The 26,883-nt window shown below is 44.6% G+C and overlaps 1 protein-coding gene across 1 annotated transcript in view; it reads right to left on the bottom strand.

The window, feature by feature from the left end:
- Nucleotides 1-3,442: 3,442 nt before the first annotated feature.
- Nucleotides 3,443-26,883, bottom strand: part of LOC115850320 (liver carboxylesterase-like) — a 42,146-nt gene continuing 18,705 nt past the window's right edge. Inside the window, 10 exon segments of the mRNA XM_060289753.2 lie at nt 3,443-4,179; nt 4,457-4,529; nt 5,455-5,527; nt 5,530-5,582; nt 10,879-11,026; nt 11,299-11,379; nt 12,985-13,125; nt 18,307-18,345; nt 21,368-21,472; nt 23,323-23,427. Of these exon segments, the coding sequence (XP_060145736.2) occupies nt 3,996-4,179; nt 4,457-4,529; nt 5,455-5,527; nt 5,530-5,582; nt 10,879-11,026; nt 11,299-11,379; nt 12,985-13,125; nt 18,307-18,345; nt 21,368-21,472; nt 23,323-23,427 (1,002 nt within the window). The 3' untranslated portion in view covers nt 3,443-3,995.

Genomic DNA, 26,883 nt, shown 5'->3' with positions numbered 1-26,883 from the left:
CTGTCCAAGACTGAGCTCTGAATAACCATTTTACCTGGGCCCAGAGGGACAGGGAGGTGGCACAAACCTGGAAACCGAGTTTTGGGATTATTCACCATCCTCAAGGTCAGCCAGCATTCAAAGTCACCATAGCAACAGCTCCGACACTTCCGGACACTGAGGTCCACAGCCCTCCTTGCTGCTAACAGTCGCTGGAGGGCCCTGCCTTGGGCTTAGTGTATCGCTTTGTTCTTTCTGTCAGACAAATTTGGAAAATACTGCTTTAATACAAGATGTTCCCATTTTATGGCATCCTAAATATGTCTAATTATCTCCAATTGTACTATGAAATTCTCAAAAAAATCTTCACAAGATGAATTTAACTGTGCCTGACTATAACTTATAAATGCATTGCAAATAGGACTTTTGGTAGTAGGGAAATTGGGGACAAAGTTAATGTCCTAAAAATTGAAACTAAGGCTTTAGAAAAAAGGGGGGGGTCACTGCTTATAGCAGTTTATGCTGACTCCGAATTGTTTTCCCAAGGGCCTGTCATCTGTGAACTTAGAACTACTTTCTAAGATCTGAGCAAAGCAAATCTGATTGTCTTAACTTTTTGATGCGCTGGTTGGTTGACCAGTAAGACTAAATTGGGATTTCCCGCAGAGTGCAATGAACTAAATTACCACCAGGTGGCAGAAGACATCCATTAAAAGTCAATCCCTTTTTAAACTGTAGTCCTCAGACTTGCAGATATGAACCAAAGAGCTGAGATCTATGGCATTGCGAGGGAGAGTACTTAGAATTCTGGGTAACCATAGCTAAATTATGTTGCTGATTTTTAAAAAACGTATCCAGCTTTCAATGTACCTACGATCCCCTGCCCCCCAACCCCTTCCCCCGGGGACTTACTAGATAAATGAACCAGTTCTCAAATGGGGACTATTTTGCGCCCAAGGGGACGTTTGGCAATATCTGAAAATATTTTTCGTTGTCACGCTAGGGGAGTGCTACTGGCATAGGGTAGGTGGAGGCCAGGGATGCTGCTAAACACCCTGCAATGCACAGGACGGCTCCCACAACGAAGAATTTTCTGACCGGAAATGTCAGTACTGAGCTTGAGACACCCTGGATTACATAACAAAGCCCTGCTTCTGATGAAGTGAGACTGGGCTCCCTGGGTCTCTACTTTTCTGTAGCCTGGCCCCCTGTCCAGGGAGGAATCACTCAGTGATGCTGCAGCACTGAATTGTGTGAGGACACTGGAAAACAGATCCCATCGCTGCCTGACTGTCTGATCTCCTTGGATCTTTGTCTTTCACTATTTTGGAAAATTCTCAGCTATCTTTTTTTCAAATATCTTTTCTATCCATTTTTTTCTCTCTTCTCCTTCTGGGATTCCAGGTACACATATATTGGACATGAGATATTGTCACACATCTCTTGGATCCTCTGTACTGTTCTTTTTTCTCCACTACTTTTTCTTCTTATTTAACTTGCGTAATTTATATGGCCCTCTCTTAAAGTTCACTCATTCTCTCCTCAACTGCCTCAAATCTACTGAGGAACCCATTGGAGTTATTCTTTTTTTGGACAGTCCTATTTTTATTTATTTATTTTAAAAAATTTTATTAAAGTATAGTTGATTTACAATGTTGTGTTAATTTCTGCTGTACAGCAAAATGACTCAGTTATACATATATATATTCTTTTTCATATTCCTTTCCATTATGGTTTGTCACAGTATATTGAATATAGTTTCCTGTGCTATACAGTAGGACCTTGTTGTTTATCCATCCTATATATAATAGTTTGCATCTGTTAATCCCAAACTCCCAATCCATCCCTCCCCCACTGCCCCTCCCCCTTGGCAACCAAAAATCTGTTCCCGTTGGAGGTATTCTTCATATCTTACTATTCTTTTTAATTTCTAATATTTCCATTTGCTTCTTTCTTAGAGCTTCTCTCTCTCTCCAGAAATTACCCATCTGCTCTTGTAAGTTTTTCATAGAGTTATTTAGATTCCTACTTTTGTAGTTCTAACACCTGGGTTATCTCTGAGTCTGGTACTACTGACTGCTTTGCCCTTTTAGTGTGTTTTTTCCTCTCTCCTTTTTTTGTGTGTGTTTATAATTTTAGATGAAATGCTTAACACCCTGTGCAGGGGGGAAGAAACTGAAGTAAATAGTGTTTATGACTGGGGATGGACATGCCTCTTCTACTAGACTGGGGCTTGTGCGTGTGTGTGTGTGTGTGTGTGTGTGCATGTGACTGTGTGTTGGGGGACTTGAGGCAATTTAGTCAGGAGTTGAGCAGAGCTTGGGTTTTGCTATGGTTCTCTTAAGTGCACCACCTGCTTCAAATTCTTTTTGTACTACCTTGTGCTGAGGGGGAGGGCTTGCTGAAAGGTTTCACTCAGTGTTCCTGTTTTGCCCTCAGTTTTGGGCCTGCCCTGTGCTCCTGCCCCTCAGGGAGTCTCTCTCCACACGTTCTTCCTCCCCCAGTGGTGGATTTCTGCTGCTCAATACTTACTGCTTGATAACTTGGTGGTGGAATCCAGGGGCGGGTTCTTGTGTCCTGGTCCAGCCGCAATCTTAGGCAGTCCCTTGGTCATGGACACGGGGTTTTCTCAGTGATTCTCCCCTCCCCTGCAGTAAAAGACCTTTAATGATTGGGACCCAGGTTAGTTTCCTGTCCCTTTCCCAGTAGTAGAGGGTTTTTAAATTTTCCTTTCCCTCAGCTTCAATAGGTCTTCCCCAGGGCCCAAAGGGGAATGGGTTTGCTGCCTTTTCCCAGTGGTTAAGGGATTTTGTTTCTTAGGGGGAGAAGTGTCTGGGCAGGGCTTCAAGCCTGCATCCTCTGGTCTTACTACCTGTTCCCAATATTTCTCACAGGTCCCTGATAGAGGTCCACAGAGAAGGGCCTGTAATGAGGCCCTGTCCTCTCCTGTGGGTCCCTGGCTCCTGACGATTTTATACTCTCATACTCACCTATGTTTGGTCTTTAGCCCTCGATTCGAATTTTAAGAGTAATTGTACTCACACATACGGTGACTCCATCTTCTACCTGTCTCCAGACGGTAAGCCAGTGTTCACTTCCCATCTCTCCTTCAAAATGCCTGTCTTCCCCGAGATTTCAGGGTAATTGTTTGCCTTGCAACCTCTTTGAATGAGTCAGAGAAAGTCATGATTTTGAGGGTAATCCACTTTTTTCTTTCTGTTAAGGTGGGAGTGGCATTCCTTAGAGCTTTCTATATCCCAGGAGCCAGAAGTCACCCCAGGGATTCTGAAAGAGTCAGTTTTCACGTGACACTTCAGGGACTCACTTCAAGGTGGTCACTGCTTGGACCTGATGTGGTCCAGGCTGCAGAAAGGGTTCAGAGGAATTGCTGGAAGAGACAGCCTCAGGGAGGGGCCTGGGAGGATACTGTGTAAGTTGAAGAAAGAATTGTAGACCTGTGGGAGGGTCAGTAAGGGCCACACAACAGTGCCACAGTGTCACCATGGCAAGTCCCCCTCCTTCCCACTCCAGGTACATCCTCGGTCTGTGCCCCCTCCATGTCTACAGGCGGCTCCACATGGAGGAGAGGGACACTGCCCTCTGGTTCCCTCACATCCACTTACTGGAGTTGTTGACGGCCCAGAGATATGGAGCAGATGCAGTGTCTCCCTCAGCCCCTCCCAGGGCCCAGCCTACTGGACTCTTCCTGTCCAGAGGCCAAGCCAGAGCTGCCCGAGTCACCTTCCTGCCAGTGGTGCCCTCTCTCATCCTTCTCTCGCTAATGAGGATGACTTAATTCCAGCCCAAGACAAAGACACTGACTTGGTCTCCAAAAGAACATTTATTTCCAAAATTGAGGCCACAGAAACAGAAATTCCCCCTCCCTGACCTCTGCTACTCCCATCAGATAATTCCCCAGCCTCCACAATAAGATGCCTCTTAGGCCCACAAACACCTTCTATAGAATACCCCTGTCTGGGGTCCCACAAGCCCCCAAGGCCAGCTGAGCCTCCCGTTCACAGCTCAGCATGTTTTAACTGGGGTGGCTTCTTTGCCGCCTCCTTGGACAGGAGCTCGTTCCAGAAAGCCACTTCCTTGTCTTTCAGCTTCTCGGCTGCCTGGGTGGTGATGCCAATCTGAAGGTACCCTTCTTTCTGGTCATATACTGGCCAAGGGGGAAGCCCCTCCCCGTTGGGATTCCTGGGAACAGAGTCACATAGAAATTCCCCAAAGCTACTGTGTGGCCCCAACAACCCTCAGAGATTGTCAGGGACCCCTTGGCTTCATCTCTGCCAAAGGCTCATACGCCTCAAGAGACAGGAGGCTGACCATCTCCTGGGCAGCCTGTCCACTGAGGGAGCTCTCACGTCAGGGGCCACAGGGCGGGGAGTTTACCCAGCACACGTTGAAGCTCCTCCCACCCAGCAGACACGCCCTGCCCCTTCCCAACCCTGCTCCGTCTGTGCCACCAGCTCACCCGTTCCGAGCAAAGTTGGCCCAAAATTTCATCACCATCTTGCTGAGATTGGTCTCCTCTTCTGAGGCACCATCTGTGGGGAGGAGACAAAGCCATTGCTATTCAGAGTGTGGTTCAGGGGCAGCAGCAGCCCTTGAGAACTTGTTAGAAATTCAGAAACGGGGCCCTTACTCCAGACCTACTGAGTCAAAACCGCATTTTAAGAAGATCTTGGGTAATTCAAGTGCACTTTAAGCTTGACAGTTACTGACCTAGGTCGGGCTCAGTGAAGGGCTGGGTCACAGGGCCATACCCCAGGGTTTCTGCTACAGTAACCCCACCTCCCAGGACACTCTCCTTTGGGTCTTTTTTCAATCTCCTATATCCACACACATTTTCATAGAATCTGAAAAATAACCAAGCTGCAAGGCCCCCAAAGAGTCACCCAACCAGAAAATGCCCAGAGGCACTGCCATGTACAGCCCTGGGTTGTGTCACACACAAGTTGTCGGTAACTGCTGAGGGTTAAGACATTGAAGACATCTGTGAAAAGTCTTTCTTTAAAATATCATACTCTTAAGTGTATTAAAATATTAAAAGATACGACTTTTAGATAGATGGATGGATGGTTGGATAGACAGAAACATATTAGTCCTGATTCAAGGTTAAGAGCAATTCTAACCTTACTCTCACGTACCTTCTGATATGCTCTTGTGAGTGCGAAGTGAGTGGTGGCATTCTAGCCCTGAGCAGGGCCCTGCAGGTGACCCACCTCCTGTCTTACTGATGCCCAGGTCTGGATCCTTAGAGTGACCATGGAGGAGGGCGCAAGGATACACATTCTCCACCATGCACATTAGAGCAAGAGAAAGGTTAGGACCCTTTGTCCTTCAACCCTGTTATGGTGAATTCAGGAAACAAAGACCTGGAGAGAAGGAGGAACTTGCCCAAGGCCACCAAACCAAGACTTGAACCCAGATCCCCTAACTCCAAGTCTGTAGTCACCAAAGGGCCATCACCTTTCACAAATGGAGCCCCGAAGACCGAGAAGAGCTCATCCCCATGGTCCCCCATCACCATCTTGGGTTTCATGGCTGATGAGAAGGGCGATACTGGAACTCATACATGTAAGTGGGGGCTCCGGCAACTGGAAGACATGGATTCATGCACAGTTCACTTCAGCAGACGCATACCTGGATGGTATCAAGGGCTCCAGAGGTGGGTGGGAGGGGCGCTGTGAGCAATCAGGAAATTGGGGGCATGCCTGGTCCTGAGTGAACAATATTAACAGAAGTTGCCTGTTGTGAGAAGCAACTGTGTGCCAGATCCTGTGTGTCCCTGCAGGAAGCCCCTGGTTATCAGCATAACAGAGAAAAAGACTTTTGGAAAAATTTCATGATTTGATTAAGGGTGCCTAGTTGGGGGAGGTAGAATAGGATTTGAGCCAGGTATTCATTGAATGAATAAATGAAGATTGATTGAATAAATCAATGAATGTTGAAACCTTGGGTAGATCCATTCAAAATAACTACAAGGGCATTAGGTCAACTCACATAAGCCCCTTCTGATGCATTCACACACACAGGACGTCTATATGCACACACTTTACACTACCGTATTTCATTGCTAACAGGGTAGTCTTCATTCCCTTGGAGAATACCTGCAGCCTGACAGGTGTCTTCTATTATGCCCATTTTTGAGCATTTCTGGTGTTTTTCACACATATTCCAAGAAGAGTGAAGTAAATCCAAGTTGCTGGCCTGAAAGTGCAGATATTTAAATACAAGCCTATGCAGAAAGGGGAGAGTCTATTCCTTGTGTCTCGGGAAACCACAATTCAGCATTTCCTTTTTCTCTGTCATCTCACAGGTCTTGCTTCCTGCTTGGCCCGGGGAGTGGTGGCGGAAGGAAGAAGGGGCCGAGGAGGGTACAGTTCCTCCCTCCTCCTCTCCCCTGCCCCTATGCTCACCACCCCCCCTCTAAGCCCCAGGAAGATGTCAGTTTTCCTGCTGACGCTTCAGCAGCGTCGCCCATCTTGCTCCTTCAGGGCTAACTCACGGGCCACCCGCCTGGGGAGCTCTGTGCTCTGCATTGATCATTATGCCCAGAGCGACTGACTCTACCCGGGAAGGGTCAGGCCACAAGTCAGACTGGCAGGAAAATATCACACTTTTTCCCTTCCTGGGGACAGAATCACATTTGGAAAATGCAGAAAAAAGGAATAAGAACAAAATGATCACATCTAATCCCACTGCTCAGAGAAACCTGTTAATATTTTAGCACTTATCCGACTTATGTATATAAAATTAGGGTACTATTGTATATGTTATTTCATATGGCTATAATAATTGCTTCATATCATTAAATATTTGCCCACAAAGTAGCTTAACAATATATGCTATCCCCACAGGAGGATGTAGAATAATCTATTTAATTGCCTCTCACCCCCCATCATTGCACTGTGGTTTAGCAAGAGGTGTTTTTGGAAGAAGCAATCCTTCTGTGGTCCCACAATCCACTTATTAAACAGTTGTTTCAAGGTCAAGCAGAAATTGCTGTAAGGAGGGGTTTTATCCTTGGCTCTGCCACTCAGAAGTTTTAGAATGGAACTCACAACCCAGCCAGAGAGGAAAGACCTTTTGTGAATGAGAGAACTTAATTATGGCAGCATGCTGCCCAAAATATATTCTCCTTCTTTGTTTCTTTTTGTTTTTTTTAAGCCTTCTGCCTTAAACCTCTGAGATTTATTAAATTCCTGCAACCACAAGTCTTCAAAATAAAGTAGGCACAGAATTGAATAATAACATTTAAGAACAATAAGAAAAGCAGAGGGAAGGAAAGCTAGCAATCAAAAATACGCAAATTAAAAGTGTGATTTTTTTTTTTTTGGTTAGGAGGGGCTTATGAAATTAGCAGCATTATTTTTTTAATTAATTAACTAATTTATTTTTGGCTGCATTGTGTCTTTGTTGCTGTGTGTGGGTTTTCTTTAGTTGTGGCGAGTGGGGGCTACTCTTTGTTGTGGTGCGCGGGCTTCTCATTGCAGTGGCTTCTCCTGTTGTGGAGCATGGGCTCTAGGTGCAAGGACCTCAGTAGTTGTGGCACGTGGGCTCAGGAGTTGTGGCTCACAGGCTCTAGAGCACAGGCTCAGTAGTTGTGGGGCATGAGCTTAGTTACTCTGCAGCAGGTGGGATCCTCCCAGACCAGGGCTCGAACCTGTGTCCCCTGCATTACCAGGCAGATTCTTAACCACTGCACCACTGGGGAAGTCCCTATTTTTATTTTTTAATCTGAGTATCTCAACTGAGAGAGTTAAGAAATCCACACTCTTAGAAAAGGGAACCCCCTGCACTGTGGTGGGAATGCAAATTGATACAGCCACTATGGAGAACAGTATGGAGGTTCCTTAAAAAACTAAAAACAGAACTACCATATGACCCAGCAATCCCACTACTGGGCATATACCCAGAGAAAACCACAATTCAAAAAGACACATGCACCCCAATGTTGACTGCAGCACTATTTACAATAGCCAGGTCATGGAAGCAACCTAAATGCCCATCGACAGACGAATGGATAAAGAAGATGTGGTACATATATAAAATGGAATATTACTCAGCCATAAAAAGGAACGAAATTGGGTCATTTGTTGAGACGTGGATGGATCTAGAGACTGTCATACAGAGTGAAGTAAGTCAGAAAGAGAAAAACAAATACCGCATGCTAATGCACATATATGGAATCTAAGAAAAAACAGTACTGATGAACCTAGTGGCAGGGCAGGAATAAAGACACAGACGTAGAGAATGGACTTGAGGACACGGGGTGGGGAAGGGGAAGCTGGGATGAAGTGAGAGAGTAGCACTGACATATATACACTACCAAATGTAAAATAGATAGCTAGTGGGAAGCTGCTGCATAGCACTGGGAAATCAGCTCCATGCTTTGTGACGACCTAGAGGGGTGGGGTAGGGAGGGTGGGAGGGAGGTTCAAGAGGGAGGGGATATGGGGATATATGTATACGTATAGCTGATTCACTTTGTTATACAGCAGAAACTAACACACCATTGTAAAGCAATTATACTCCAATAAAGATAAAAAAATTAATTAATCAAAAAAAAAGAAATCCACACTCTTATACACTGGAAAGCAATTTCACAATATGTATCAAGAAATTTAAAATGCTCCTACAGGCCCAGGCTAGTAATTAAATCTCTAATAACCAATTCTAAGAAAATCATCAGAGATTTGGTTAAAGATTTATGCACATGAGGCTGAGCATAATGTTTTTGTAGCACCAAAGTATGGGCACCCTGCCTAAATATCCAATAGGACAGGAAGACTAAAGTAAATTTTAATGTATTATTCCATGAAATAATGGATGTTTTTTATGAGTTTTTGTTGACATTGAGGAAATGCTTAAATATAGGATTCTGTGAACAAAAACATAAGATAAAATTAATATTTAAATTATATGTAAGATATGGAAAGATTAATAGAAGAAAATATGGCAAAAATTTATAGCAGATTCTTCTAGGTGGAGGAATTATGAGTGATATCTAGTTTCTTCTTTATGTGTTTCCATATTTTCAAAATGTTTTACAACTGTAAGATGTTAATTTTATATTCAGAAAAGTTCTCTTCTATAAAAAAAAGAGTAAGACAAGTACAAAAATTTAAAAAGGAAATAATAATGTTGATAAAATCTGGGAAGTCCAGGGAAAAAAGATCCTGAATGCAGTCATGAGATTCAGATAAAACACAAGTCCAGGACGGCTGGGTCAACAGACAGTGAGGAAGAGGAAACCACATGTATCGAGAGACAAAGCCAAGTTTGTGAAAGAACAAATTTGACCCCAGGCAGCCCCTGGCTGAAGAGTTTCATCAGGACCCTATGGAGGAGGGAGTGGTAACCAGCACCTGTACATGACTGTCCTGAATTTTGGGGACATGGTAGGTGAACTGTAGCTAATTTTTATTATGCTTTTAAAGTCCCCAATTCTAAAACCCTTCTAGCACAGTTAGAGAGAGTGGTCTGGATCAGAGAACCATTTCCTGCCTTGCAGACTAGGTGAAGGATAGCTCCTAGAAAAGGAAGGGTCTGGTGAGGACCTCAACAAGGCGCCCCAAAGGGACACCTCCTGTTCGGGTGAGCTCATCCATCCTTTACCTCACATCCCCCCTACACAGTCTTGGGATATGTTGAAAGGTCCTGTGATAGACCCAGCACACACTGGGATGGAACAAGGCCAGCTGCAGACATCAACATTCTCCAGACCACCTGCCCTACACCTCCCCCTTCTCACTCCTTTCAGCTTTCTTGGTCCCAGACAACACTCCTGGTCTTACTCTTGGCCTCACTCTACCCCCAGCTCCACTGGTTAACAAACTAGTTTGCAACTAGCTCTGCTCTTGGAAACCTTCCAAGACCTATCTTCCAAGATTTCCCCTCTAGCCCCACAGACCACCGCAATTCAAGTAAGGAGCCCTGTGGCAGAGGCTGTCGGTGCCTCCCCATATCCCCTGCTTCCGGGCACGTCAGCCTGAGTTCCACCTCCTGCATCCACAGCTCTTTGCCTGAGGTCTTTGGCAGCCAGAGACCACTCTGCCCATGTGTGTAGCAGGTCAAAGCACCAGGGAATTAACTGCCCTTGGGAACAGCCTTCAACCAATGTCTTGACAAAGTTGGAGGATAAATACCCCAGCTCTCTTGCCACTCTCTTGGGATAACCCTAAGATATGTCTTTCTCAGAACTCCCCAGCTCCAGTTGTCCACAGTGGATGCTTTCTTGACAGTGCAGGGTGGACTGGCTTCCTCTCCATTCATGTCACTTCTCCACTCCTCTACTGGTGTTTCCTGGGATCACCCCCCAAATAAAATATTTGTATTTGGATCCTTTCCTTGGAGTCGCTCCTGGTGGAAACCAAAATAGGACAGTGCCCCCTGACTGTCCCCAGGCCATATAGAATGGACCTTGGAGTTTCCACATATCTTTTTTTAAAAAATAAATTTATTTATTTATTTAATATTTTTTGGCTGCGTTGGGTATTTGCTGCTGCGCATGGGCTCTCTCTAGCTGTGGCGAGCAGGGGCGTTGTGGTGTGCAGGCCTCTCATTGCAGTGGCCTCTCCTGTTGCGGAGCACGGGCCTTAGGCACGCAGGCCTCAGTAGTCGTGGCACGTGGGCTCAGTAGTTGTGGCTCATGGGCTCTCGAGTGCAGGCTCAGTAGTTGTGGCACACGAACTTAGTTGCTCCACGGCATGTGGGATCTTCCCGGACCAGGGCTCGAACCCGTGCCCCCTGCATTGGCAGGCGGATTCTTAACCACTGTGCCACCAGGGAAGTCCCTCCACATATCTTTCTATGCTGAGCATTAGGAGAGAATACAGTGTGAAGCTGGTGCAGTCAGTGTCCTTCTCCTGTCCACTTTCCATGACTCACCTCTGTGGTGACGGGCCACATTCACAGATGGGACACCAAACATCCCATCTGCAATCAGGTCCAGGAACAGGTCTTTCCTTCTGGCAGGGTCGTCCGTCCCTCCTAAATACTTGTCAGCGGCCACCGTGGTCAGTTCCTCAGGGATGTTCTGAAATAGATCAAGAGTGAAAGTGACCACCCAGCCCTAGTGAACAGCATGGCTTCTCCAGCCAGGGAGGAAGGCTTGCATTAATGGCGAACCTCTCAAGTTCTGCGCAACCACTTCCGCCCACTCCTGGTGGTGAGGTGGAAAGGCATAAAAATGGGAGTAGAAACCCCCCAGCCCCAGTCTTCATTCTGCCATTAGTTGCTCTGCAGTTGGGGACAAGCCTCTTCCCCTCTTTAGGGCTCAGCCAGTTCCTGTGATTCCTAGACTCTTACAAGGATGGGGTAGGACTTCCACACGAGTGACGTGGCCGTCTTCTGGTCTAGCTTGCCTTCAGAGAATGAGTAGCCCATGAACTGTTAAAACAAAGGTTAAGCAATTGTGAATCATCCGGTAATGGCAAGAAAAACCGAAGTGACCAACACACCAAACCAATGCAGGCTGAAGGTCACTTTGTCATGTCTTGATGGGCATGGGTCTTTGAGGAGTTGGGCAAAATCAATGAATCAAATGGACTTTTATATTTAGAAATCAAGGAGTACAAAGAAGATAAAGTAATTGTTAAGGGAAGCTGCCCCAGTCTTTGTGTGTATGTATGTATATACATATGTGTGTGTGTATGTATATGCGTACATATATATATGTATATTTAGGCTAGAGTCTCCACAGTGGTCATCAAGACAGAGAGGGAAGGTTTCAGCCAGCCAAGTGTTGAAGTAGAGGGCTCTGGGGCAGATGACACAGACCTCACAAATACCCCGCCTGTGTCAGATAACTGAGAAAGCCCCAGATTCTGCCATTATGGTTTTGGTCCTTTGGTATAACCTCTGAAATCATTCTGAAGACCTGCAGAACTCTGCACATAACAACTGCATCAAAACTCTGCACTAAGTGACTTCACCAAACTCTAGCACAGCCACAAGCAGCTTAAGGCCATGTCCCCAGGATGACCCCAGACCCCCTTAAAAAGCTCTGTGCTGCCAGGAAAATTTACTGTTTGCTCTAGCCAAAACCTGGTGATAGGCAGGTAGGTCCCTGAACCCATTCGTAGAACAGTTACTTTAAAACCTTGTTATTATAAATCCTTTCTCTGCCCTTTGAGATGTAAATCTACCACACAAAACTGTTTCCTCAGGACCTGAGAGCCATCTCTATGAAAAGCAAACATTCAGGGGGTAATTCTTGCTCTCTCTTCCAGTCCCTGTGGAAAGATAAAGGCCTAATTTCAGCAGGAGCCTTGCTTCTACTTACACCACGGCCTCCTGTCATAAAGAGAGAAGAAGTTTGTTTCTTCTCCAGATAAATGCCAGCCAACAAATCTAGGTGGCCCAGTTACACGGATAATCCTCCCCGAGCCCCCGGCCTTGGGTTCAGTTCACAATTGATCTTTTTCCTACAGCAAGGGTGTATCTGAATCAAATCTGTTACCACTTCAACTGGTGTCCGGCTTTGTTTATCTTTGGCAGAAGGGAAAGTACTTCCTAACTTTTAGAAGTCAATTTTAACTCAGGAGGAAGCAGGCTCCTTTGAATCTTTCCAGTTAGATGAATGAGAGTGTGAGGTGTGGGTGGGTGGAATTTATGGAGAAACTATGAAAGCACCAAGCCCAGGGAAGAGGCTGCAGGTCCCAGGCCTCACTCTCCTTAACTCCCAAGCCCCTTCCCCTTTCCAGGCCTTGGGTTTCTCATCTGCCCAATGATTATCTCTACCAGCCCTCCTGGCACTGACATTTCAGGATTCTTGGATGGGAGGACAAGCAGAGAGTGTGTGGGGATGTGGGTCCCCAGGGCCGCACCACCCAGATGACAGCTGGGCCATCGTGGAGAAGGTTTCCACGGAAACGTCAAGGTGTATGAAGGTCCCCGAGGTGCGTGCGTAGAAGGAGGGATCCTGTGACCAGAGATGGGAGGGGTGATGTGACGGGCAAGGGAGGCGAGTCTAAGAGGCCTGCACTTTCTCACCATCGGCAGAATCCAGCCACACTCCTGCTCGTTGATTCCCACGACGTAGGGAACGGGGTGGAAATTCTTTTCAGCCAGAATCTCTTCGGGCGTCTTTGGCAGCAGCACTCCGTCAAGCACGGTGGGCAGGAAAGGAAAGCTCTGGGGAAGAGGGCAGTGTTGTGTCCATTATGGTTGCCAGGGTCTCCTGCCCGCTAGTCACTTAGTAGCCCTCTTGGTTACCAGATCAACTCTCATGGTATTGCAGGGCTTGTGTTCAGGTGACCCTTATTTACTTGATAATGGCTCCAAAGCCCAAGAGTAGTGATGCTAGCATTTGGATATTCTCTTAGGGTACCTAATTTATGAATTAAACTTTATCATAGGTATGTATGCGTAGGAACTGAAACATAGGATATATAGGGTTTGGTACTCTCTGAGGTTTTGGGCATCCACTGGGGGTCTTGGAACTTATTCCTCGAGGATAATGAGGGACTACTGTATTGACAAGGCCACAGATTAGTAGCAACCGACTCACATGTCACCACCTGGGAAGCTGGTTTCCAGTATAGTTATAGTTCATATTTGGTCACAGTGGTCATTAGGAGCAGGGTTTTTGGAGCCAGACTGGATTTGAAATCTGGCTTTGTCATTTACTAGCTGGTCACTTGGGAAAGTAGTTTCACCTGTGTGTGCCTCCGTTTCCTCATCTATAAGATGGGTTGTTGTGGGGATTAAATTACTGAACACATGCAAAATGCTGAGCACAGTACCTGGAACCTGGAAAGGGCTGAATAACATTAGATATGATTCATTAGCAGTGCTGTTACAGATCCTGCACTGCACACCAGCCCCATGTGCATATTCCCCTACCTGGATGGCAGGTAGAAGTGGACAATTCCTAGGCTCTGAGATGCTATGGCTCCCGGGACCTGCTTCTACTCTGCAAGGACCAGTGAATGACAGGCCAGCTCTAGTTGCCAGCAAGAGAGGTTCTGTCGCATGATTCTGATGCAGCAGGACAAGGCCCTGAATCCTAATCCACTATGGCTGACGATAGGGGAGAAGGGACTGGGGTGCCACTACTGCTCACTTCCAAAGGCTGCACAGTTCAGGAAGGGCTGCTGCAGGAGGCCAGCAAGAGTAGCAACTCATTCTGGAAGGAGGACCCAGGAAGGCCACACAGAGGAGATGCCTACCGTTGGCAGTGGGCTTTGGGGAATGAACAGTTTTCTAAAGAGTGGGAACAGCATAAGCAAAGTGACAAAGGTGTCACTTTAGTGCTCATCCCAGGAACCTCAAACACCAAGGGTCCTGGGCTTGGAGGAATGTTGGCGGTGTGCACTAGAGACATGGTCACATGTTGGAGCACGTGTTCTGCACATGCCTGCACACAGTAGGGACTCAGATGTATTTTGAATGAATAACTCCATGAGTGAGGGGATTTGTCTTGTAAGGAAGGTCTGTCTTTTAAGACAGAGGCGGCATGTGTTTACAAGGGGAAATCTGTCAGGACCGTGGGACATGGGATGGGCAGGGGCAGTAGAGAGACAATAAGGGTCCAAGTTGATCAAGGTGGTGTCCAGGGCAGTGTCCAGTGGGGACTGACTGATACCAGCAACAGTAAGAGGGACAGTAAACACTGCTCTCCAGAGGGGGTGCTAGTGGCTGCTCTGTGTGGGCCTCATGTATCACCTTGCTCAGGTCAAAAAACCCAGAGGAGGGAATTCCCTGGCGATCCAGTGGTTGGGACTCCACGCTTTCACTGCCGAGGGCGAGGGTTCGATCCCTGGCTGGGGAACTAAGATCCCACAAGACGCGCAGCGCGGCTGAAACCAAAACCAAACCAAACCAGCAAACAAAAAACTCGGGCCTGCTTCACTCCTCTTCTCCTCACGCCCCACACGCTGTGCATCAGCACATCCCGTCAGCTATTACTTCAACAACATCCATGGACCTGGAGGTTCTCATACTAAATGAAGTAAGTCACATAGAGAAAGACAAATACCATATGATATTGCTTATATGTGGAATCTAAAAAAAGATACAAATGAACTTATTTACGAAACAGAAACAGACTCACAGACATAGAAAACAAACTTATGGTTACCAAAGGGGAAAGGGTGGGGGAAAATTAGGAGTTTGGAATTAACAGATACACATTACTGCATATAAAATCGATATACAACAAGGATTTACTGTATAGCACAGAGAACTATATTCAATATCTTGTAATTACCTATAATGGAAAATAATCTGAAAAATAATATTTATATATATCACTGAATCACTTTGCTGTACACCTGAAACTAACACAATATTGTAAATCAACTATACTTCCATAAAATATATCTCTATATATCTATATCTATATCTATCTATCTATCTATCTATCTATCTATCTATCTATCTCCAGGCCCAAACCTCTTCTCTCCACCCACTCTGCTATAGCCTTAGTCCAAGCTGCCATGATCCCGGGCCTGAATTATTCCAGCAGAGAGGCTCCCCAGCTGGTCTCCCTGTGCCTGCCCTGCCCCTTCCCTACATCATCCTCAACACAGCAAAGTGCCCTTTGCAAAATCTAAGATCCTGTCACTTCTCTATTCAAAACCCTCCCAAGACTTCCTATCTCACTTGGAATCAAAATCCAAGTCCTTTAAAGGACCACCCCCACCTTCCACTCTTTTTTTAGCCTCAATCCTGTTCTCTCCCCTCACACCAGCCACACTGGTGTGGCTGTCCACACCAGTCTCATGTCCCTTGCTGTTTCCTCTGCCTGGAACACTCTTCCTCCAATTTCCTGACAACTGGCTTCCTCCCCTCCTCCAGAACTTGGCTCAAATGTCACCTCTACATCCAGCTCTTCCCTGACCCTGCTCTGCAAATTCAAACCACTGGCAAATTATCCCCATTTCCCTTCACCAAACACACCATCATCAAACATACTACATATTTTGTTTGCTTGTCTATTGTCTGCCACCCTCACTACAAGGGGGCAGGGGATTGTGTCTGCATGGCCTCCACTGCTAATATCCCCAGCTTATAAATCAGGTCCTGGCACAGTAAAGTGCTAATTAAATCTTTGTTGGAAAAAGAACAAATCTTTGTTGGAAAAGCTGGAGTATAACCATCCCAGACTTCAGACAATACTACAAAGCTACTCTAATCAAAACAGTGAGGTATTGGCACAAAAACAGACATATGGATCAATGGAACAAAATAGAGAGCCCAGAAATAAACCCATACACCTACAGTTGATCCTCTTTGACAAAGGAGGCAAGACAATACAATGGAGAAAAGACAGTCTCTTCAGCAAGTGGTGCTGGGAAAGCTGGAGAGCCGCATGTAAATCAGTGAAGTTGGAATACACTCTCACCGCATACACAAAAATAAACTCAAAATGGCTTAAAGACCTAAATATAAGACATGACACGATAAAACTCCTAAAAAAGAACATAGGTAAAACATTCTCTGATGTAAAGTGAAACAAAATTTTCTTAGATCAGTCTCCCAAGGCAATAGAAATAAAAGCAAAAATGAACAAATGGGACCTAATCAAACTTATAAGCTTTTGTACTGCAAAGGAAACCATAAACAAAACAAGAAGACAACCTATGGACTGGGAGAAAATATTTGCAAACAATGTGACCAACAAGGGCTTAATTTCCAAAATATACAAACAGCTCATACAACTCAATAACAACAACAACAAAAAAACCCAATCAAAAAAAAAAAAAATGGGCAGAAGACCCAAATAGACATTTCTCCAAAGAAGACATACAGATGGCCAATAGGCACATGAAAAGAGGCTCAACATCACTAATTATTAGAGAAATGCACATCAAAACTACAGTAGGGTACCACTTCACACTGATCAGAATGGCCATCATTAAAAAGTCTACAAATAACAAGCGCTGGAGAGGGTATGGAGAAAAGGGAACCCTCCTACACTGTTGGTGGGGATGTAAATTGGTGCAGCTACTATGGAGAACATTTCCTTAAAAAACTAGAAATAGCATTGCCATATGATCCAGCAATCCCACTCCTGGGCGTATATCCAGAGAAAACTCTATTTTGAAAAGATACATGCACCTCAATGTTCATGCAGCACTATTTACAATAGCCAAGGCATGGAAGCAATCTAAATATCCATTGACAGAGGAATGGATAAAGAAGATGTGCTATATATATATATATAGATAAATAGATAGATAGATAGATAGATACACAATGGAATATTACTCAGCCATTAAAAAGAATGAAATAATGCCATTTGCAGCAACATGGATGGACCCAGAGATTATCATACTAAGTGAAGTCAGAAAGAGAAAGACAAATACTATATGATATCACTTATATGTGGAATCTAAAATATGACACAGATAAACTTATTTACAAAACAGAAATACAGACATAGGAAACAAACTTATGTTTACCAAAGGGGAAAGGGGGTGGGGGAGGGATATATTAGGAGTTTGGGATTAGCAGATACAAGCTACCATATATAAACTAGATAAACAACAAGGTCCTACTGTATAGCAGAGGGAGCTATATTCAATATCCATAATGGAAAAGAATATGAAAAAGAATATGTATATGTATGTATAACTGAATCACTTTGCTGCACACCAGAAACCAACACAATATTGTAAATCAGCTATACTTCAAAAAAAAAGTCTTTGTTGAATGACTGAATGAATCTCATTTAATCCTCTCTACACCTTTTAAGGTAAGTGTTACTCTCCCCAGGGAGAGAGCAGAGAGGGCAGGACATAAGATGTTGCATCGGAACCTGGCAAAGCATTGGAAGGTGGGAGGGGAGGAAGGAGATGGGAGGCTGCTGTTTGAGTTTTCTGCGTGGCTGGGAGGAGGGTAGTGTCCTCAGGACTGAGATTCATGACTCCTTTCCTCACAGCCCTGCAAATAGTGCAATTTGCACAGCCAGTCACCCCTGCAGCCTCCCAGGAGATCTGAGCTCCTCGTGACGGCTCCTGAAGAGCCCCCATTGTCCAGTTCTCTCCACTCCTCACAGTGGACGTTTCTAGTCCAGCCTTCCCCTAACAGGGCATTTTTAGGAATGTAAACAAGATGAGGGGGTAAGTGGGTCCAGGTGACACAGGGTTGATGACAGAGAGCACTGGACTGGGAGTTGGGGGAACAGGTTCTGTGTGCTATGATTGGTCTTCCTCCCTGTGCTATCCAGGCAATACTCTGTCCCTCTCCTGGCCTCAGCAGGGTAAATGCAAGGAGTTACTATGATTTCACAAGAGAGAATTCTTTCATTCATATGCAACTGGAGCTTAAAGACTTAAAACCTATAATCAAGAAACCAAAGGTCCTTACCTCTCTGGGGTCTCCATGTAAATCAAGAGCGAAAAATTTCTGTGAAGACAAAGGCAGAGGCTGTGGGTGAAAAGTCTTCCTGAGAGCAAAGCTGATCCGGTGAGCTGTGCGTCAAAGGTATCAAGTCCTCCCTCCTGGTGCCACCCTGGCTGGGCTGAAAGGAAGTGGGCAGGGCACCAGCTCCCCTGGGCATGAGCACAGGGTGCAGGTATGGGACGGGGGAGGGGAGCTCTGGAGAGGACTGCGGCTTGTGCCTGCCCTGCCCTGCACCCATTTCCTCTTCTTGTTCCTCCAGGCGAAAACATCCCTATTTTCCTTTGGGGGACTCCCTCTTCCCCAGTCTCACTCCACGATTCCAGGCATCTATATGTGACCTGAGGTGCACCATCTCCCTGAAGACAGGGATAACTTCAGGGATGGACATGTGCCCATGTCAGTTCAATAGAGTTTACCCAAAACTTTTGCTGGAATTATTGGGAAAGAGGGCTTCTAAGCAGATAGGATGTAAGTCTAGGATACTGCTGTTGTCTAACCTCCCCAGGGGACAAATCCGCCTGAGAGTGAAGCCAACACAGAGAGGTAAAAAGCTGAGGGATAGAGACAGAGTCTTGATGATATCATATGTGCATCTGGATCCGGACATGCCTGAAACCATCAACTCCTGGACTTTTCAGTTAGTTACCTGAAGATTCTGTTACAACATATCCCTTTCTCTTCTCAAGTCACTTCGAGATGAGTTTTCTCCTCCTGCATTAGAAAATCCTGACTCATACAAGCTCACTGAAATTCACCCCACTCCACACTTCTCTTTGTTGTGAGTTCACCAAGATTGTGCTCATTTTATTGTGACACTGCAGCTAACAGTCCTGACCAGTATGCAGGAAGTCCCAGTAAGGGTCCCTCCGTTATGGGTTGTAGCCCCGCAATCCAGGTGTGTGTGTGTGCACGTGCACACCCACGTGTGTTATTGGGGAGAGAGGATAATCATGGAAACACTTCCACATGATCTCAGAAGATCTCAGAAGGATAACATGGGCTCTTAGGTTCTCTGGATTCTCCCAAAGTCACCGACTCTCCCTTTATAAGTGGATCTCTTGTGCCACACGGAGAATTGCTGAGATAAATTTACCTCTTTCCAGGCATCAGAAAACAGTTGTGTTTTTATCTTTGAGCACATTGGTCACCTTATTTGAGCCTGAGAAACCAGGATCCAAGGCTACGTTGGACTTAACCCATGGAAATAGAGCAGAGTCCAGTGCTGGAGGCTGGCCGCTGGGGGTCCAGGAGCATCCTCAGGGGTCCAGGGTCCAGACTCTCCCCTTATAAGCGGATCTTATAAGTGGTGATCTCTGGGTATCTGTTGTGCTGTAGCTTCCTGTGATGACCCACTACCATAGCCATCCACCAATCCTGAAATGTCACCTTCTCTGTGAAGCATCCCTGCTTACTATAATGAATGCATCCCCTCTCTGTATTCCCACCACACTTAATCCACTAAGTATATGGGCATGTTTCTCCTTGAATAGTTCCTTATGAGCAGGGACTATATCCAGTTATGTCTGCATCACCCACGCTGTTACCCACCCCCATACACTTAGCAAGAGAGATGGTTGGGTGGATGGAATTAGTCAATACTTGGAGTATTGAATTGGGCAGATAAGTGGATAGATGGATGATAGCTAGCAGATTAGGTGATGGATGGATCACTGATTTTAGAGAGATGGATGATGAAATACAGATATATGAATGATTGATAACAGATGAATGAATGTTATAGATAAATTGATATTAGATTGATGAAAAGATACTGATGAATTGGATTCACTGGTGGATGGACAGATGTATAATAAGATGATGAATGAATGGATGGATGAATAGATGGATGGATGGTTGGATGGATGAATGGGGAGATAGACGATTATGTGAGAATCACTACTGAGGCAGACGTGCAGAAAATCTAGAAAATTGGGCCACCACTGGATGATAATTGAGGTGGTTTCTAAATTAACCAAGACAATTGTGACAACCTTTCTGAAAAGCTTTGTTCTAAATAACCCCATTCCCCAAAATTCAGGATGGTAATCACCTCTGAGAATGTGTAATGTTTAATTTCTTAAAAATCTATCAGATTCCACTTACATGAATGAATCTAGGATGGGCAAATTCATACACAGAAAGTACATTAGAGGCTTCCAGAGACTGGGGGGAAGGGGAGAAGGTAGAGTTATGTTTAAAGAGGTAGGGATTTTTTGTTTGGGATGATGAAAATTTTTGGAAATAGTGGTGATGGTTGCACAGTACTATGAATGAAATTAATGCCATTGAATTGTACACTTAAAATGATTAAAATGGTAAATTGTATGTGACACATATATTTACAATAAAGAAAATAGTTATATATAAAAAAGCTATCAGAAAACAATATTGGAAAAAGTAAGTTTTGATAGATATGAGGAGTTATTACACAGTTGTTCCTTACGTTATTATTACTATTTTTAAAATAAATTTATTTATTTTTGGCTGCGTTTTGTCTTCGTCGTTGAGCACGGGCTTTCTCTAGTTGCTGTGAGCAGGGGCTACTCTTCCTTGCAGTGCATGGGCTTCTTATTGCGGTGGCTTCTCTTGCTGCGGAGCACGGGCTCTAGGCGTGCGGGCTTCAGTAGTTGTGGCACGTGGGCTCAGTAGTTATGGCTCACGAGCTCTAGAGCGCAGGCTCAGTAGTTGTGGTGCATGGGCTTAGTTGCTCCGTGGCATGTGGGATCTTCCTGGACCTGGGATTGAACCCATGTCCCCTGCATTGGCAGGCGGATTCTTAACCACTGTGCCACCAGGGAAGCCCCATTACATTATTTTTTGTCTTTGCTAACATCTGAGATATTCCATAACAAAAAAGAAAGAAGGAAATTCCCCATTCAGATCCAGAGCTCTGACACTGCTCTTGAGAGGTGAGAAACTGTCCCAGGTAGTTTTTCCAGGGCAAGGGGACAGCTGAAATGATGAAGCCTGGGGCCATGTTTATAGGACGGGGAGCTTGTGTGGCTATGAGACTGGATGTACTCACCATCTTCAGCGTTATCTCCAAGAGCTCGTCCTCTGTCTTCTGGCGCAGGCAGTGAACAAGGACAGCCGAGGTGGTGCTTTTACACCCAGCAAAGACAGCAATTTTCTGCAGAGATCACAGGTGACAGCAGAATTCAAGAGCCCTGTCTCCTCCCTCCATCAATAAAGAGGTGTTCTGTTCCAACCTCAATTTCTAAAGTCAACACATGGTAGCGAAGATACTCTAGACCAGTATGTCCTGGATCCCAGACGTGTCAATTATACTCCTCAGCCTCTGCTGCCTTATCTCTGTTCAAGTGGACATAATGATCTCAAAGCTGAACATCTAAAGAGAGGCAGCATGGAGTGGGGCTTGAGAGCATGGAATCCAGAATCCCACTAATTTCAAATCTCAGCTCATCCAATTAATAGCCTTTTGGCCTCAGGCTAGACACTTGCAAAGTGCAGCCAGAGGGGAAGATGCAGAAGGAGGAAAGTCAGGCTCCATGATGGCGGGACCACGGAGAGCGCACATGGGCTGCCCAGAGCCTGGTCCGGTGTCTGACATACAATCAATGCTCAGTATGTATTTGGTGAAAAATTAAATAAAAAGGCACATGAAGAAGTAGAGTGGAGAGAGAGAGAGAGAGAGAGAGAGAGAGAGAGAGAGAGAGCGAGCGAGAGCACACAAGAATATGAGTCTTGGATTCTTTATTCTGTCAATTTCTGGTCCTGTGTGACAGCAAAATCCAGCACCATTTCTGCCACCTTTGTTTCCTTTAAATAAACTCCCCCTTCTTGACTTAAGCCTGATCAATGGGCTTCTGCTGTTAATAGCCAAAGAATTCTGAAAAACAGTCTCAACAATTTTTTAAATTCTTGGTGTCTTATCTCCTCCCCTCCTGTTTACCAGTCAGTCCCTTTAAGTCTGGCTGCTGCCCCCACCCGTCCACCTAACCAGCTCTCACAGCCCGACGAAATCGCTCCACATCAGTGACTCCAGCGCACACTCCTCAGCAGAGCCTCCCTGTTGCTCACCCTTCCTTGGCTTCCTAACACTCTCCAAATAAAGACAAAGTCCTCACCAGGTCCTCTGCAGCATGGCCCTGCCGATGGCTCCATCCTCACTTCTCTCCAGGTTCCGTCTGCTCTTTCTGCTCTGGCCACAGCAGCTTTTCTCGCTCTCTCTCAGTTGAGATACCTGCTCCTGCCACAGGACATTTGCACAGGCTGTTCCCTCTTCCTGGATATTCTTTTCTTACCAAGTAATTTACTGCTCATCCTTCTCATCTCAACTCGTTGATCACTTTTTTTCATGAAGCCTTTCCTGAAAACCTCCCCCTGTCCACTGGACTAAGCACTCCTTTTGGATTCTGTTATGACATCAGGTATCTCTCCTCTATTGCTATTGTCACAATTGATATTTTATAAATTGTGCAATTATGTAATCATTAATCTCTTCCATGAGAATAGAAGCTAGATGTCAGGCTGTACCAAAACTATCTGTTGAATGAATGAATGAAGCAATGAATGAATTCTCAGGAACCCACCCCAGTCACAAGCCCCCAGGGAGGAACCACTCCAGGCCCACATGGTACAAATGAGTTCACCAGACCTCAGACCCTGAGAGAGGCAAGACACAATGACAGTCCACCAGACACATCCAGCCCAGCACCCCTCCCTTAGGAAATATGGTCAGTGGACCGTGCATGGGGCTGGCAGTCCAGAGTCATGAGTCTGAGTCCGGCTCTGCTCTGATCACTTGCTGACCCTGGCAAGTGCTTCTGCTCTCTGCCCCAGTTTGCTCAGCAGTAGAAGGTGGAGGTGGGATGAGGTGTGTCCTTGCCCTCCCTGATCAGCCACCCTCACTTCTGTGATTCTTTGAGGATGTCGACTGGCTCCCACAGCAAGAAAGACCCCTGACAACTCCAGGAGAGCAGAGCAAAGGGTGTGGGGACAGTCCAGTGTGAGACCTACCTTAGCTGCAGCCTTCACGTCCTTCTTGACCAGGATAGAAGTGAGGGCCACACCACTCTCAGAGATGGCCCGGTGGAAGAGATTCTTGGCCAGGGGAGATAACACCTGGGAGGAGGGTGGCGAGAAAGGGAGTTTATGCTCACGGGGAGGGGTCTTCAAGAGTTACCCCCATCCACAGCCCTGTCCTGGGCTGTTCCCCTGGAGACCATGGGGCCTGGCTTCTGCAAGAAAACCTCAGCTGGAAGGAGCCAGGAGCAGAGTGAAGGACAAAACAGGAAGTGTGTGGCACACACTGATTATAACAATCAAAGTATCTGAAAGGCAGCTCAGCAATTCCTAGCAGCACTTTAAAGCACAGTTCTGATTCCCCATTTCCATTACTCAGAATTTATCCTGGACTTCCCTGGTGGTGCAGTGGTTAAGAATCTGCCTGCCAATGCAGGAGACATGCGTTCGAGCCCTATTCTGGGAAGATCCCACATGCCGTGGAGCAACTAAGTCCGTGTGCCACAACTACTGAGCCTGCCCTCTAGAGCCCGTGAGCCACAACTATTGAGCCCGTGTGCCACAACTACTGACGCGCACACCTAGAGCCCGTGGTCCACAACAACAGAAGCCACCGCAATGAGAAGCCTGCGCACCCCAACGAAGAGTAGCCCCTGCTTGCTGCAACTAGAGAAAAGCCCGCGCACAGCAACAAAGACCCAACGCAGCCAAAATAAACAAATTAATTAATTAATTAAAAAAAAAGAATTTATCCTATGGAAAATGAACACGGAGGTACACAACAGTTTCTAAGAATGCTCATGTTTTTTATAGTAGTAAAAATTGGAAATAACCCAAGGTTCCAATATTATGAGATTTGGTAAATAAACTATTTTTCATTCTTACAATGGAATACTTCTTGACTATACACATAAAAAATATGAAAGAGTGCTTAATGGTTAGAGAAATATTTATGTTGTTTTATAATGCTAAGGAAAGTTTGTGTTTAAAAATTCTAGCTAGATTGATAAATACGTAGATAGAAGGATAGATACACAGATAGATAGGGTGGGTCATGGAAAAAAACACTAGAAAAATACAGATCAAAATGTTCATGGTGAGAGCAGAAGCAAGAAGAACTTCAATCCTGCAGCCTATGGAACAAAAACTACATTCACAGAAAGATAGACAAGATGAAAAGGCAGAGGGCTATGTACCAGATGAAGGAACAAGATAAAACACCAGAAAAACAGCTAAATGAAATGGAGAAAGGCAATCTTCCAGAAAAAGAATTCAGAATAATGATAGTGAAGATGATCCAGGACCACAGAAAGAGAATGGAGGCAAAGATCGAGAAGATGCAAGAAATGTTTAACAAAGATATAGAAGAATTAAAGAACAAACAAACAAAGATGAACAATACAATAACTGAAATGAAAAATACACTAGAAGGAATCAGTAGCAGAATAACTGAGGTAGAAGAATGGATAAGTGACCTGGAAGACAGAATGGTGGAATTCACTGCTGTGGAACAGAATAAAGAAAAAAGAATGAAAAGCAATGAAGACAGTCTAAGAGACCTCTGGGACAACATTAAATGCAACAACATTCGCATTATAGGGGTCCCAGAAGAAGAAGAGAGAGAGAAAGGACCCGAGAAGATATTTGAAGAGATTATAGTCAAAAACTTCCATAACATGGGAAAGGAAATAGCCACCCAAGTCCAGGAAGCGCAGAGAGTCCCATACAGGATAAACCCAAGGAGAAAGATGCTGAGACACATAGTAATCAAATTGGCAAAAATTAAAGACAAAGAAAAATTATTGAAAGCAGCAAGGGAAAAATGACAAATAACATACAAGGGAACTCCCATAAGGTTAACAGCTGATTTCTCAGCAGAAACCCTACAAGCCAGAGGGAGTGGCATGATATACTTAAAGTGATGAAAGGGAAAAAACTACAACCAAGATTACTCTACCCAGCAAGGATCTCATTCAGATTCGATGGAGAAATCAAAAGCTTTAGAGACAAGCAAAAGCTAAGAGAATTCAGCACCACCAAACCAGCTCTACAACAAATGCTAAAGGAACTTCTCTAAGTGGGAAACACAAGAGAAGAAAAGGACCTACAAAAAAAACCCCAAAACAATTAAGAAAATGGTAATAGGAACATACATATTGATAATTACCTTAAGCGTGAATGGATTAAATGCTCCAAGCAAAAGACACAGGCTTGCTGAATGGATACAAAAAGAAGACCCATATATATGCTGTCTACAAGAGACCCACTTCAGACCTAGGGACACATACAGACTGAAAGTGAGGGGATGGAAAAAGATATTCCATGCAAATGGAAATCAAAAGAAAGCTGGAGTAGCAATACTCATATCAGATAAAATAGACTTTTAAATAAAGAATGTTACAAGAGACAAGGAAGGACACTACATAATGATCAAGGGATCAATCCAAGAAGAAGATATAACAATTATAAATATATATGCACCCAACACAGGAGCACCTCAATACAAAAGGCAACTGCTAATAGTTCTAAAAGAGGAAATTGATAGTAACACAATAATAGTGGGGACTTTAACACCTCACTTACACCAATGAACAGATCATCCAAACAGAAAATTAATAAGGAAACACAAGCTTTAAATGACACAATAGACCAGATAGATTTAATTGATATTTATAAGACATTCCATCCAAAAACAGATACACTTTCTTCTCAAGTGCTCACGGAACATTCTCCAGGATAGATCACATCTTGGGTCACAAATGAAGGCTAAGTAAGTTTAAGAAAATTGAAATCATATCAACCATCTTTTCTGACCACAATACTATGAGATTAGAAAACAATTACAGGGAAAAAAACGTAAAAAGCACAAACACATGGAAGCTAAACAATACGTTACTGTGTAACCAAGAGATCACTGAAGAAATCAAAGAGGAAATAAAAAAATACCTAGAGACAAATGACAATGAAAACATAACGATCCAAAACCTATGGGATGCAGCAAAAGCAGTTCTAAGAGGGAAGTTTATAGCTATACAAGCCTACCTCAAGAAACAAGAAAAATCTCAAATAAACAATCTAACGTTACCCCTAAAGGAACTAGAGAAAGAAAAACAAACAAAACCCAAAGTTAGCAGAAGGAAAGAAATCATAAAGATCAGAGCAGAAATAAATGAAATAGAAACAAAGAAAACAATAGCAAAGATCAATAAAACTAAAAGCTGGTTCTTTGAGAAGATAAACAAAATTGATAAACCATTAGCCAGACTCATCAAGAAAAAGAGGGAGAGGACTCAAATCAATAAAATTAGAAATGAAAAAGGAGAAGCTACAACAGACAACGCAGAAATACAAAGCAACCTAAGAGACTACTACAAGCAACTCTATGCCAATAAAATGGACAACCTGGAAGAAATGGGCAAATTCTTAGAAAGGTATAACCTTCCAAGACTGAACCAGGAAGAAATAGAAGATATGAACAGACCAATCACAAGTCATGAAATTGAAACTGTGACTAAAAATCTTCCAACAAACAGAAGTCCAGGACCAGATGGCTTC

Source organism: Globicephala melas, chromosome 19, assembly GCF_963455315.2.
Source record: "Globicephala melas chromosome 19, mGloMel1.2, whole genome shotgun sequence".
Taxonomy (NCBI): domain Eukaryota; kingdom Metazoa; phylum Chordata; class Mammalia; order Artiodactyla; family Delphinidae; genus Globicephala; species Globicephala melas.
The sequence above is the reverse complement of the archived record's forward strand: the minus strand, read 5'-3'. Positions and strand labels throughout refer to the sequence as shown.